The sequence below is a fragment of the Pseudonaja textilis genome, chromosome Z (assembly GCF_049901715.1).
Source record: "Pseudonaja textilis isolate UNSWEBS1 chromosome Z, rPseTex1.2, whole genome shotgun sequence".
NCBI lineage: Eukaryota > Metazoa > Chordata > Lepidosauria > Squamata > Elapidae > Pseudonaja > Pseudonaja textilis.
Genome location: NC_142008.1, coordinates 56,646,798 through 56,660,475, shown reverse-complemented (window position 1 = coordinate 56,660,475; position 13,678 = coordinate 56,646,798). Strand labels below are relative to the sequence as shown.

Genomic DNA, 13,678 nt, shown 5'->3' with positions numbered 1-13,678 from the left:
CGCCCCTTCGAGCGTTTTAGCCGAGTGCCGGCCGCCGTACATAACTTACATTATGTGGAGCTTACATAAAGCTCCAAGCGTGAAAGATCCGCTCTCGCGAGGCTTGACTCGGATCATTGTCACATCGGCGGCTCACGTTCAGCCAAAGCGCGCAGGCTGGCGGGCAGCAGAGGGAAGGAGCGTCAGGCAAGGGGTGATGCGGAAGGCATAGCATCGTGCTCCCTGGTTGCCCTCCCCGCCCCTAGCAGGCAAGGCCCAGCAGCTGTGGAGAATCCAGGCGGGACCCAAGCAGCAACGGGCCAGCCCTGGCTCGCGTCCCCTCGGCCACCAGCAAACCAGGCAAGTGGGGTGGGGAATGGGAAGCTGAATTGCGCCCTACGAGGAGCCCACCTCCAGCGCTCCTCTGCCATTCCCCTTGCCTCTTAGCGCCCCCCTGCCACCGCCTCTGACACCTTAGCGCCCCCCCAAGTCATTCCCCCCCCCCGTCGGTACTGCCCACTTTGGGAACCACTGGTTTATAGTTTCACGAATCTATTTTTTTTCCTTCTTTGAAGATGGGAACCACATCAACTCTTTTTCAGTCCTCTGGTAGTTCCCCGGTGTTCCAGGATTTTTGAAAGATATGGTGCAGCGGTTCTGAGATGACCTCTGCCAGCTTCTTTAGAATTCTGGGATTTAATTCATCAGGTCTCAGTGATTTGTGTTCATCGAGATCAGATAGGTGTTCTCTTACTATTTTTTTTTGCTTATTTTAACTTATTTTTAGTCTTTCTTTTACACCTATGTTTTTGGTAGGTTGGGCTATAGGTTTTTTTCTGTGTGAAGACTGATGCAGAGAATGAGTTAAGCAGCTCTGCTTTCGTCCTTACCGTCTTCTCTCCTTAGTGGACCAACTGTTCCCTTGATTTTTTTTCTTGTTTATATGTTGGAAAAACTTTTTTTTATTATCTTTGACTTTTGTAAGTCTGTTCATTCTGAGACTTTGCTTTCCTGACTTTGTTTTTGCAGATTCTGGCTATCTTCTGATATTCTGCCTTAGTTGTGTGTCCTCTTTCCATTTTTTTGTACTTATACTTTTTGTCTTTCAATTTTCAGAAAGATCTTTGTGCATCCTAGCTGTTTTTTTTATTGGATTTCTTATTTTTATTTCTCAGTGATATTGTGCTGGTCTGGGCTTTTATGATCGTATTTTTCAGTTTTCCAAGGTTCTTGAGTTGTTTTCCCTTTTAGGATTTTCACCCAAGGAATCTTTCCCAAGTTCTCTCTGCTTTTACTAAAATCAGCTCTTTTGAAATCTAAGATTCTAGTGTCATTATGTTCTATTGCTTATATTTGTGTTATGTAAAATATGTTGTCCGGATCACAGGTCCTACAACTTTGAAATTACCGAATTGATTCGGCTCAAGCAGGAACAGTCTGCTGCCTGTTCTTGTGTTTAACGACCGTCTGACACAGCAAAGAGAGAAGAGCAAATCCCCCCGCCCCTCACTTCCCCAATCTACGTTGCCAGCTAACACATCTTGCTCTCTCAACCACGTTGCAAACTCCTCCTCCGGTAACCTACGGGTATTGGAAGAAGAGGAATTGTGGAAAGAAAAGGAAGAGGCGGCGGCGTTTTAAGCTTGATTAGAGAAAGCGCGAAGAAAGCAAATCCGACCGCGGGGCGGAGTGAACATCTAGCCGCCACGCCACGGGCTTTTTGAGCGAAGCGTGACCTCCCGGTACGACCGCACTCCTCAAAGTGCCACGACGTCGAGAAAGCAAAGCAAACGATTCATTTCCCAACAGCCGCAGGTAGGGCTGGCACTGGATTAAGTAAATCTGTGACTAAGCGCATGCTTGCAATGGAGTCTGTGAGAACAAGCCGGCCTTGTTTTTTCAGAGGACGCGTCCGGGCCGACGAGCATTTGGCTAAATTCTTTCGTACGCAGCGGAATGTCCTGGGTTAGACCGCGTGGACCGAGGGTTCTTTTCAGCCCCGCAGCGCGGGAATTGCAAAGTTTGGGGCTACAGAAATCTCCACGTCTTCCTCTAAATAGCCGCAAACGGATATACAAAACTCCAATTTTGTAGTGCCAACTAGTGATCATCCGAATGTTTGTATTCTAGATCTGGTTGGATTAGCAAACATTATACTCGGGCTGCTTGTCGTAGGCCAAGGTCTCTCCCTTTTGTTTTGGAGGGTCATTTTAAGCAATGATTGGATACAGTCTTGAGGAAGTTAAAAAGGAAATCTGGAGAGGATTTGGAGAGAAAAGATAAATAACTTTTTCAAATATAAGGTGGGCGGTGAAAGACAAGACTTGTGAATAGCAAACATTTCCTCTATGCTGAGGAAAAGATCTGAACGGGCTTCCTTCCACCTCTGACTAAATGGTTATTTTTTCTGAAACTTGTCTTTCTGTCCCCAGAATTGAAGTCTTTTCCAGTATATTCCCGCACAATACAAATGTTTTCTTTCAGCCCATAAATGTTCAAGCTGCCCCAAACAAAATTCACTGAGATGACGTTGGCCTGAAAGTTAATATTAAATTAGGGTGTATTCCTTTTTCTGATGACAAAGAGTGCATGTTAGCTTGCATTTATTGCTAAATTAATCTTATCTCTTTTAATTTTAGTTTCGCTGAAATTATACTAGGCAGAATTGGCAGCCATAGATTGGTTCACAAACTGAAGAACTTTAAAGAACTTGGAAGTTTCTTTGGGAGTAACCAAGGAATTAAAGGCTCCAGTGGATAATCATCTGCTGTTTTGAAAAAAACTTGAAGTGTGAAGTTTTCCCTCTCTACTTTTTTCATAAGAAATAGCAAAGAATTTTAGTAACCATGGAGTTTTGTTGAGTTTAACATAACAGATTAATTTTAATATTGAAAATATTGACTCATTTGTTTTTTTACTATTGTTTGAAGGAACAAACATTTAAAAATGGATAAATATGATCTTGGTTTAGAGGCAAGTAAATTTATAGAAGACCTGAATATGTATGAAGCTTCCAAAGATGGTCTCTTTCGAGTAGACAAAGCTATTGGGAATAACCCAGAATTTGAAGAAACCAGAAGAGTTTTTGCTACAAAAATGGCTAAAATTCACCTGCAGAAACAAGAACAAGAAGAATTGATGAAAGGAGCCTCAGTGGATTTGAATGGTGGATTTAATTTTGGTGATCAGCTTCCAAGTTATTCTGTAGTCAAAGACACCACAGGAACAAATAAATTGCATCCACAAGAAAATGTTGCTAAGCCTTTGGTTGCAGCATCAATAGTATGTGCAGGTCATCAACTTGTTTTTCCAAGCCAGCCTCTATGTCACAATGATGGAGAGCGAACAAAAATATATCAAGATGACTATGAATATAGCAACAGCCTCGAAATTCCTGGAGGGCCAAATTGCCACAGACCAGATCAGATGAACTCAAGTGATTCTAAAGCAGTTCTTCCTTCTCTATCATGGAATGAACACAGCAGTGTTGATAATCAAACAGGTGTCCAAGAAAGGAGGAAAAGTACTGGTAAGCTTTGCAGCCAGAAATCAAATATCAGCTCTCATTTTTGGTCAAACAGCCAAGATGAATCATTGCAGAGAAGCCCTTCAAAACCGTGTGCAGATCTTCATCTATGCCAACAATCCCAAAGCCCTTACAGATCATCAGAAAGTGGGCATGGAAATCAGGAAAGTGGAAATGAAGGCTCAGGACTTAGTAAGAGCTGTATCCAAAACCTAGCTTGCCAAAGACCATCTTTTCCTCATAATAGTATCCCCTTATCTTCTTTAGTTGGGGTTAGTGATGAATCAGCCATGAGATATTCACAACAGAAATCATATTCTGTTTCATCAATACATTCTTCTCAGATTCTCTCAAATCGGTCTGGTAATTTTTATCCAAATAGAAGCAGTGGTGATAACTACTCAAGGTACAGTGATAGCATTCAACCTTCAATTTGTACCCCAGTTCCTTCAAGTGCAGATTATCAACGGCACAATATTCATTCATACACTTCAGATCATTTTGTAGTTCATGGTCAAAATCACAGGCTTAATTCTGCTGGTTCTGGTCTGAGTCTTGAGCAGAATTCTATCACTGCAACATCTCATGAAACAATGATTTCTGATGTTCCCAAGTCTCCTTTTAAGGAGAGTATCACTGTTCAGCAGCATGATTCTGGTCCCCAAGAAATATCTGGTTCTGCAAAAATAAAATTACCTTGTCAGATGCTCTTTTCACTGCAAGACCAAGGGCCCTCTACTGCTGAATTAAAATTAGAAGTTCTTACTCAGCGCTTGGAGCAGGAGATGGATGCATATCCCAAGGCTGACTACTTTGGTAAGTATTTTCTTTATAGCACAATGTATATCTTTTAAAATAATGTGTTTAATAATAAATGTTACAATACTTGTACCTATGGACATATTTTTTCATGTTTTCTTTATCATAAATCATTGGTTTGACTAATACTTTTAAAATTATACTTTCTGAAAGCTTTTATTTTAATGTAATAAGTAGATAATGATATTATTAAAACCATTCTTTTAAAGCAAGTTAAATACACCAACTTTATGCAGCCCTGGTTTTTCTTTAAAATCATTTTTCTGGAGCAATAAATTAAAAGTTAATAATTGAGTATTTCTACCCAAAATGTTTGAGAATTTGGCAAGTAATAATATTGGCCACCGTCTTAAGTTATTTTGAAGTGAATAGAAAAAAGATGAGAGTTGCACTTGACTGTACAGCTATGCAAAGCTTTTGAAAGAGTTGTTTTACCAAACATTTCAACAAAGCAAAGTACTTTTACTCAGGGCATTACATCCTTTAAAGATTTGCGTAGCTGCTTGGAAGATTCCTTCCGTTTATTTTCATGTACTTCTCTACATATTTAGGTAGCACTTCCTGCTATAACAACAAATGAATGCAATAGACAGCCATGGACTGCTTTCAGAGCAGCCATGCCAATTTTCCAAAGGACGCTGAAGCCTTAATGCTTCAAGGAGAAGTTATTTGCTCTTAGTAATGTATTTTGCAAAGTACCTGTTCCAAATTCTTTGCAACAGTCAAGTGCAACTCTCTTCTTTTCTCCATTCACTTCAAAATAATTTAAAATTATAGTCAATATTATTATTTATGCTACCCATCAAATTCTCAAACATTTTGGGAATAAACACTCAATTATTAACTTGTAATTAACTTGATGGTATTCTATTCTGGTATTTTAGATTTTTGTTTGCAACTAAGTCAATAGCTTTTCCAGCTGATGTAAGGAATAGTTGCAAAGTTGACTTTGAACCCTATCTGTTGGACTGCACTGAATGATTGTTGAGATGAAGTACCAAATTTTAGCAGGAACAGTTATTTTAGCTCCTCACCTGTGTAAATGATAGCAGTGCAATGAGTCAATTGAGGGCACATTCTATACAATTAGTGGTTCAAGTTGAGAACTACATTTTGATTGGGTGTGCACATGCTGATTTATAATAGTTTTGTTTGGTGTTGGTTTCAGTCACTGTATCCATAGTCCTCCCTTCATGAATGACCACAACTGAGCCCAAAATTTCCATTGCTAAGGAACAGTTATTAAGTTAGTTTTGCCTCATTTTAACAATCTTGCTACAGTTGTTAAATGAATCATTACACTGAGTTAAGTTAGCAACAGTTGTTAAGTGAATCTTGATTCTCCATTGACTTCATCAGAAAATCAGAAAAGGTGATCCCATGATACTGCAACCATAATAATTACATGCCTATTGTGAAGCAACTGAATTTTGATCACATGACCATGAGGATGGATGTTGCAACAATTTAACTTAAAAATGTTCATAAGTCTCCTTTCAGAGCTGTTGTAACTTTGAATGGTCACTAAATACAGTAAATGCTTGTAAGTCAAAGACTACAATATTTTATTTTAAACATTATTGGTAAATAAATGCTCATATAGTGCAATGTGTGAAGCATGCTGTATGTAGGGCAATCAATTATATATATTCTATGAGTCTTTCCATGCAGTTTCACAACCTTTCCTTACATGTACTAATCCATATTTAATAGAACTTTGGAAGTATGTGAATATTAAATACAATTTCTTGGTTTAAAGACTAATTTACATTTTACATTAGTTGATATGCTTGATTGTTGTTTTTCACCTAGAAATGAATATTTAAAACATTTAAAGAATTCGATATCTCTTTAGTTTTTCTAGTAAGCTTGGCTCTTGTAAAGCGTCAGTTATGGATTTGGGGGAGTTGACATGTATCTGGTACTTTTATTGTAGGTTGGTTATAATTTTTGACAGTGCTATATTTCAATAACAATTTTTTAAAGAAAAAATACCGTGTTTCTCCAACAATACGGCCTCCACCAATAGGAAGGCCCAGCATGATTTATAGGCATGAGGTGAAATTAAGCCCCGCCCCCAAAATTTAGGCCTATTTAAACCATGCATTTGTCCACTATTTCTCACATCATTTGTTAGAACTACACAAGGGGAAGAGAAATTGGGGGAAGGGAAGGGGGGGAGAAAACTTGCCTTTAGGAGCACCATGCAGGTAGCCTAGGCTAGAATACACTGATTTACTACCGATAGAACATCAGCCGATAGAAGCTCCCCAAAGGCAGAGTCACCAGCTGCTTCTATCGGCTGGTAGAAGAGGCCTCGGGGCGAGTGCTTGTGCACACTCCCCTCGCCATGAGCCATTTCTATTGGCCGATGGAAGCAGCTGGTGACTGCCTTTGGGGAGCTTCAATCGGCCGATAGAAACGGCCTCGTGGTGAGGAGAACACGCATTAGTTGTCTTTGAATCTACCAGCGGGGCAGGAGAGAAAGCACATGCGTATCTCTGTCTGGATAAAAATTGTGAGATTGTGATGGAGGGAATGGGAGAAAAGGCCTTGGCCCAAATGTGTTCTTGTTTTGCTTTCCTGCCCATTCTCTGATCAATCTCTCCGGGACAGCTTTTGGCCTAAAATCGCCCAGGTCTTGCTCAGCTAAAGGAAAGGTCTCCAAAGACCATACCTAATCTCCACCATTTGAGAGGACCGAACTCATTGCTTCTCAAAGTTAGACCTGCAAGTTTTTCAAAAGTTCTTCTGAATGCCTTGGACGTCCGATAAAATCCAGAAATGTCTCGTGATTGAACTCAATCAAAGAAAAAAGAAAAAAGAACCTGCACCTCGTCGCCAGGTCCCTGGTTTTATGGCTCCTCTCTCATCCCGAATTATGCCAAAATAAAGGATTCTGAGGCTGGCGTTGGTTAATTGGTTAATGATGGGTGCTCTTTCAGGCGCTCAGAGAGAGAGAAAAGGAGGCGTCACTGAAGTTCTCAGACTGTTAGCAGCTCCATCCGTGAGCTGTGGCAGGATTGCCTCAAATCATGTGCAGAGTACCTTCGCTGTTCAACTCCCCCTCCACGACTCAAGGTTCATACCAAAATTAGGCCTTTCCAACCAGCCCCTGCAAATATTCTGCCCTCACCAGAGCAATAGAAAGGAAGGTTTAGCTTCTCCCCGGCCCTTCTTCGCTCCAGCTCCCTCTCGCCCTCCTGTGCCATGGCACCACCCTTTCACACTCACCCTGCTTTCCAGCTGCATTACCATGAGGACCGCTCCCGCGTCTCCTCTCGGGAGCCCGCCCGATCTCCCTTCTAAGGGTAGCCGAGCTCTGCTGCCTCCTCTTCCCTCCTGGCGGCCCCCCCACTCCCCAAACCAGTGACGGCAGCAAGTAAAAGGAGGTCGGCTGCCCTGGGACTTTGACAGGTTGCCCAGAAAAGGTCTGGCCTGGGAAGGGGAGAGGAGGGCAGCAGTGGAAACCCCGCAGATGCTGGAACCTTCCCTCGCCAGAAGGGCTTGGCTGATCCGGTGCAGGGACGAGGGCTAGCAGGGTTGATGTGTGTGTGTGTGTGTGTGAGAGAGAGAGAGAGAGAGAAACTCAGCTTGCTTCCCTTCTGCTAAGAAAAGTTTGCAGCCGCTCTCCCATGCTCACTCCCCTTGCCACGAAGCCGTTTCTATTGGCCTTTTGGGAGCTTCCATTGGCCGATAGAAACGGCCTCAAGGAGAGTGCATGTGCGGGCAGCCACGCCTCACCCCAAAGCAGCTGGTAACTCTGCCTTTGGGGAGCTTTCATCGGCTGATAGAAACAGCTTCGTGGCGAGGCGAGTGTGCGTGGGTGCTCGCCCCAAGGCCGCTTCTACCAGCCGATAGAAGCGGCTGGTGACTCTACCTTTGGGGAGCTTCCTCATGGAGAGGTGTGTGCGCATGGGGCACTCTAGGTGGAGGTGCACGTGGGGGAAGAAATTAAGTCACCCCCGAAAAGACGTTCTAGCTGTTTTGGGGGGGCTTAAAAAAAAATAAGACCATATTTTATGAGAAACACAGTATCTTGTTTCTTGAAAATACTGAAGTGTATTTCTATTAAGAGATATTTTATAAAGCAGTTGAAACAAGCATTTATTTATACAAATAAATATTCTGCAAGTATAGGAAATTACTTTGGACCTGTTTAGATCCATTATTTGTGGTCAAATGAATAGAATAGAAGAGAATCTTTATTATCATGTAGGCTAATCAGAATACATTAAAATGACATTTCATTACATTCAGCTCTCAGAAAGGTAATCGTTATGCATATACCCATATATATACATAGATGACACAGAGAAACATCACGTTATCAGTTGTACGGGTCAGAGAATCCAAAGCGTGGACTGTCTCCTGTTTCCTTGCTTAAAGACAGAGTCAATCAAAGTTTAGTCCAGCTACCTTTCTACTGCCCATGCCCAGTTTTTGACTGTCTTCATGCAAAGAGGACACGAGGAGAGAGTGCTCAGAAGGAGAAAAAGAAAAGAATAGTAATAACGCTTTGGATTTTTCAAGAAAAAAAGAGAAAGAGCTAGTGAAAGTCAACAAACTAATAGTAAACGAAGAGGGCGGAAGACGTGAACAGAGAGCCAGGATCCCGTACCAAGCCAGGAAAGTGCCAAACAGCTGTTTGGCTCTTAAAAGGCAAGTGGCAGCAGCCTCAGTAAGAGCAGCCGGGCTCTCAATTGGTTAGCAGAGAAGGGAAGGCTAGTTAACAAGCTTTTGGTCATCCCATAGCCGTTAGGTGAAGAGAAAGTGGGGAAGACTGGCAATCAGCTATAGAGCGCCAAAGGAGCCCTTAAACAGCCAGGAGCCCCCACGAAACCTCCAACTTTCCTTTAGATAGGAGCAGACTCAGTCAAGGTTGAGTGAGCTCCAAGGACAGCCATACAAGCCTGCCCAGGAGAAAGGAAGGCTAGAGTCCATACTCAGTCTAGGCTGAGCATACTTTTAAGTGGTTAGAAAGAGCAATCGCATTTGCTGAACCCCAGCGAGGGCGAAGCTGTCTGGAAGAACGAAGGGATATAGTATGGCTGATTTTTCTGAAATGGAGGCAGGTCTGGAGGAGCAGGGATCCCCTTCCCCCAGCCCAATCAAAGAACTGAGTTCAAAGGGACTCAGAGTGGCTGGGAGATCTTCAGAAAAGCCTCACATCAGGGTGTCCAAAGCAGAAAGAGGGAGGGGGGCATCAAGGAGACAAAGAGCCATTGAGAAATGTTTCACAAAGGCTGAAAAGGAGGTGGAGAAGAATGGAAATTCCCGTGCTCTGACAGGCAGACCAATGGCAGCGAAGCACCAGGAAAAGAGGGTGCTGAAGAACAATTTTTTCAGCCTGCTCTTTGTGTGGAAGAAAGGATGTGTGAAACAGAAAGACAAAGAAGCCTTCAAGAATGCAGTGAGGAACAGAAACCCTCCCCCAAAAGAAGGAGGCTAACAGCTGAGGCCAGTTTTACTCCCACAGTAGTGGGAGTCAGAGAACAATTTCTGAGAGAGGAAGTGAGGGCCATAGTGAGAAATGATGCCAGAAATCAGGGAGGGTCAGCGTAACAGACCCAGCCTGATACGTAGTGAGAGAAGGCAGGAAGCTCAACATCCTACTCTGGCAGGAGAAGTAAGGGAGGAATTGAGCTCCCAGAGATACAGTTCCAGTAGATCATACACCTGCAGTGAGGCCTCTGTGTCAGGAGAGGATGACCACAGGGAGTCAGCCTTTTCAGATGAAGAGGTAAATGAAGCAGAGGCCCCAGCATTCACAGGCCTATTCCACCACCAACTGTTTAAGATGCTGCTGGGGAAGGCTAAGATAGCAACAGGTCTGGGAAGGGTCACAAGGACAGAGGTATCTGAGTTAGAACCATCTGATCCCAAGGATAGTTTTTTTGCTAGAACCAAAGATGAAAGTGAATCCATACCATCACCTGAATTGTTCAGGGAAGTGATGGAAGGAGAGTTGGACAGACCAGTCATTTTTCCCATACCAAGGGGAAATGAGAAGAGATTTTATAATGCGGAACTGGCAGACCTAATTCCAATTCCCACGATAGACAGTCCAGTGGCAGCCTCCACGTCAGCTACAGTGCTGACTAATGAGGCTCAGGATGGTCTAAAAGGGAAGACAAGAAAATAGAACAGTCCCTTCAAAAGGTACACCAGGCTGTGGCATGGTCTGTAAAGGCAACATCCACAGCATCCTTTTCCAGTAGAGCAATCCTGATATGGTTTGAGCAGATGCAGGAAAGGATACCACCTGGTGATCTTTGATTGCAACAGGACTTAAATAAAATAGTAGCTGCAACGGACTTTGTAGCAGATGCCACACTCAATGGGGTCATGTATGCAACCAAGGCCATAGCAGCTTCAGTGGTTGCAAGGTGACTTGTTTGGCTCCATCATTGGCAGACGTATCTGAAACATAAATGGAAAGTGGCATTGGGGAACAAACTTTTCAGGGGTGCCATTGAGCCATTATTAATAGAAACCAAGGACAAGAGGAAATTGGGTCAGGCAGATAGGCGATCTTCACCATATACCTGGCAGCAATCCATTTGGAAACCACTTGGGGGTGGTTTCAGCCACTCCCAGTATCCACAGAGGCAATACACAGAAACCCCTACTAGGCATCCAGACAGGTCAGGATTCTGGGATGGGGTGGACAACAGTTCCAGGGAAGACTCCCTTTCAAGGGTTCAACCAGCAGGGCCTTCCGGCATACAAAGTGACGGCCAGAACAATGCTCCCATCGGCGGGAGACTAGGCCTATTCACCGACTGATGGGAGGTAACAACAATGGACAAGTGGGTCCTAGACACAGTAAGAAGAGGCCTAGTTCTGGAATTCCTCTCTACACTCTGAGCTCATTCAGAAGATGCCCGACGCCAAGAGACAAAGCCAAAAGAGTAATAATAGAAACAGCAGTGCAACATCTGCTGGACATTTGGGTGGTACAAGTGGTACCAGAGAATGACCAGGAACAAGGGTTCTACTCAAACCTGTTTGTTGTACAAAAGGCGTTGGGGGGTGGAGACCAATTTTGGATCTCAAATTACTAAACAGGCGCATATTGTACAAAAGATTCAAGATGCAGTTCCTACAGTCTATACTAGGGAGAATCCAGGAGGGGGAGGTCCTGACAACAGTAGACCTCACAGATGCGTACTACACATACCTATTACCAAGAGGCAACAAAAGTTTCTGTGGTTTTATGCAGGAAGATACTGCCAATACAGAGCTCTACCATTCGGCCTGTCCTCAGCACCAAGGACATTCACCAAGGTACTGGCAGCGGTAGCAGCTTTTCTCAGGACAAAACCTATACGGGTCCAATGCTACTTGGACAACATATTAATACGATCAACATTGACTCTTTTTTTAAAAAAATAAACTTTATTTGTTTTTTATAACTTTAAAAAACAGAGTACAAATATCTTAACTTCAGTTTGTGGCATTCATCTTATACTATTATTTTGTGGATTATTTACAATTTATGCAAATGTAAACATTAATTTATATGTTGCTTATCATTAATTTTTTCATCATCCATTTATCTATTTTTGCGCAATCCATTTTTCTCAACTCTTATAATACTCGAACTCCCCACTTCTGGTTAGCAAGGCTTTGGCGGTGGCAGGAATCCGTGATCGTGCGCGGTTCCTGCTGCGCTCGCTACCGAAGTGCCTCCAATCCAATTGGGTTTGGAGGATATGGTTGCCCCGTAGAGGCAACTGAAGACGGGAGATCCGGATAGGGGTTTGGGGGTATCGCAAACCCCCTCCCCAGCCGGTTAAACTCCCTTTTCCCAAGGCAGTGGAGCGGCGGTCAGCAATAGCTGCCACAAAAAAGCCTGCAGCTGGACAAGATTGTGCAGGAGGAACTTGGAGAAAGTGAAAGTTTTTGGCTGAACCGGGACGAGAACCTTTTAATACCCTGGAAACTTAATTTTTTGAATGATACATTGTTTCCCAGAAAGACTGAAAAGCAGCGGAAGAAAGTCTGAAAGGGAAAGTTATTTTCTCTCACTCTCCTTCCCTATGGAAATAGCTGATGGAAATCTGAAAAACCTGCTTGGGCACAGAAGGTAATTAAACTTGAAAATTAAAGCCAAGGAGGTAAAAGATTTTTGAACATTGGAATTAAAAATTAAATTTTTTTTGCTATAAGTGGGAAGGAAGAGGTAAAGAATTTACTTTAAGATTGTATTGGAGGAGACTGCTTGGAGTTTATAAGACCAGAAGTAGATGGTGATAAGACTTCTAAAAAAGTATTTTGGAACTATATAATTGAATTCTACCCCAGGAAGAGAAAATATAAAAAGAAGAAAGTGCTAATGAAATAGTCTATCTGGATTTGGCCTGCTTTGTGACTTTTGGGAACTATTTCTTGAAAGAGTAAAAACATTTGGGTTGTTGCTTTTTTAAAATAAAAAAATAAAAAATGGCTTTATCTGTTGAAGAATTGCAAATGGAATTTCAAAAATTGAAAAAAGAGGAACAAGAAGGCAAGGGCTCTTCTGGATCTATTTTTCACTTTCTAGAAATGGCTATTTTTACCTACCAGGAAATACAACAACAAGGAAGATGGGATGAAGAAGAAGAAGCCATCTTTAATGGACACATAAACTTAGTTGAAGAAGAAGAAAAGAGAAGGGGGGGAAAGAAAATGGAGAATTTAGAATCTAAAAAAGCAACCAAGAAAGGGAAAAATAAGGTGAAAAATTGACACAATGTCAGAAAGCAACAAAAAAGAGAAATACAACAGAGATGGGTGATTAAGAGAGTGGAGATTGAGAGATGGGGGCTCAAAAAGGCTAGAATTGATAAGAAAGGAAGGGAAAAAGGGAAAAGAAGTCATAAAGGTTTAAAACAAGATGTTAAAAAACAGGTTTTTTTTAGAGACAAAGGGTAAAATATAATTTTTAAAAAAATTCTGCAAAAGTACATGTATTGTAGATATTAGTATTTGAAATTGAGTTAGTAAATTGAAACATTATATGAGTTAATAATACATTAAGGGAAATATATAAAAATGTTTAAGATTTAACAATAGAGCTTAATTTTCCATGGGATATTGTTTTTATTATATTACAAGCTTATTTTTTTTCTTTTGTTTTAATATTTTAAATGTAGTATTTAGAATGTACTAAGCAGAATCAGTATGGAAAGTATGTATTATTTTAAGTGTTAAATTTAGGGGAAAGATAAAAAGTTGTCATACTTCAACCAGTGATTACAGGAGAAATATTGTATTAGAAAGAAAAGATAAATATAAAATTGAAAGAGAACGGACAAAAGATGCAAGTATAATTATCTAAATTGAGATGAAATAAAATAGAACTAAGAG

At 41.8% G+C, this 13,678-nt stretch overlaps 1 protein-coding gene across 3 annotated transcripts in view; it reads left to right on the top strand.

Moving 5' to 3' along the window:
• The first annotated feature begins 547 nt into the window (after nucleotides 1-547).
• The window catches only part of LIMD1 (LIM domain containing 1), an 80,003-nt gene continuing 66,872 nt past the window's right edge, over nucleotides 548-13,678 (top strand). For 2 of the 3 annotated variants that reach the window (XM_087916752.1, XM_026717829.2), the window contains exons 1-2: nucleotides 548-1,794; nucleotides 2,619-4,321. In XM_087916752.1, coding sequence (XP_087772878.1) covers nucleotides 2,926-4,321 — 1,396 coding nt within the window. In that variant the 5' untranslated portion in view covers nucleotides 548-1,794; nucleotides 2,619-2,925. The remainder of the gene's footprint in view (nucleotides 1,795-2,618; nucleotides 4,322-13,678) is intronic. The other variant, XM_026717830.2, reaches the window with a different exon arrangement.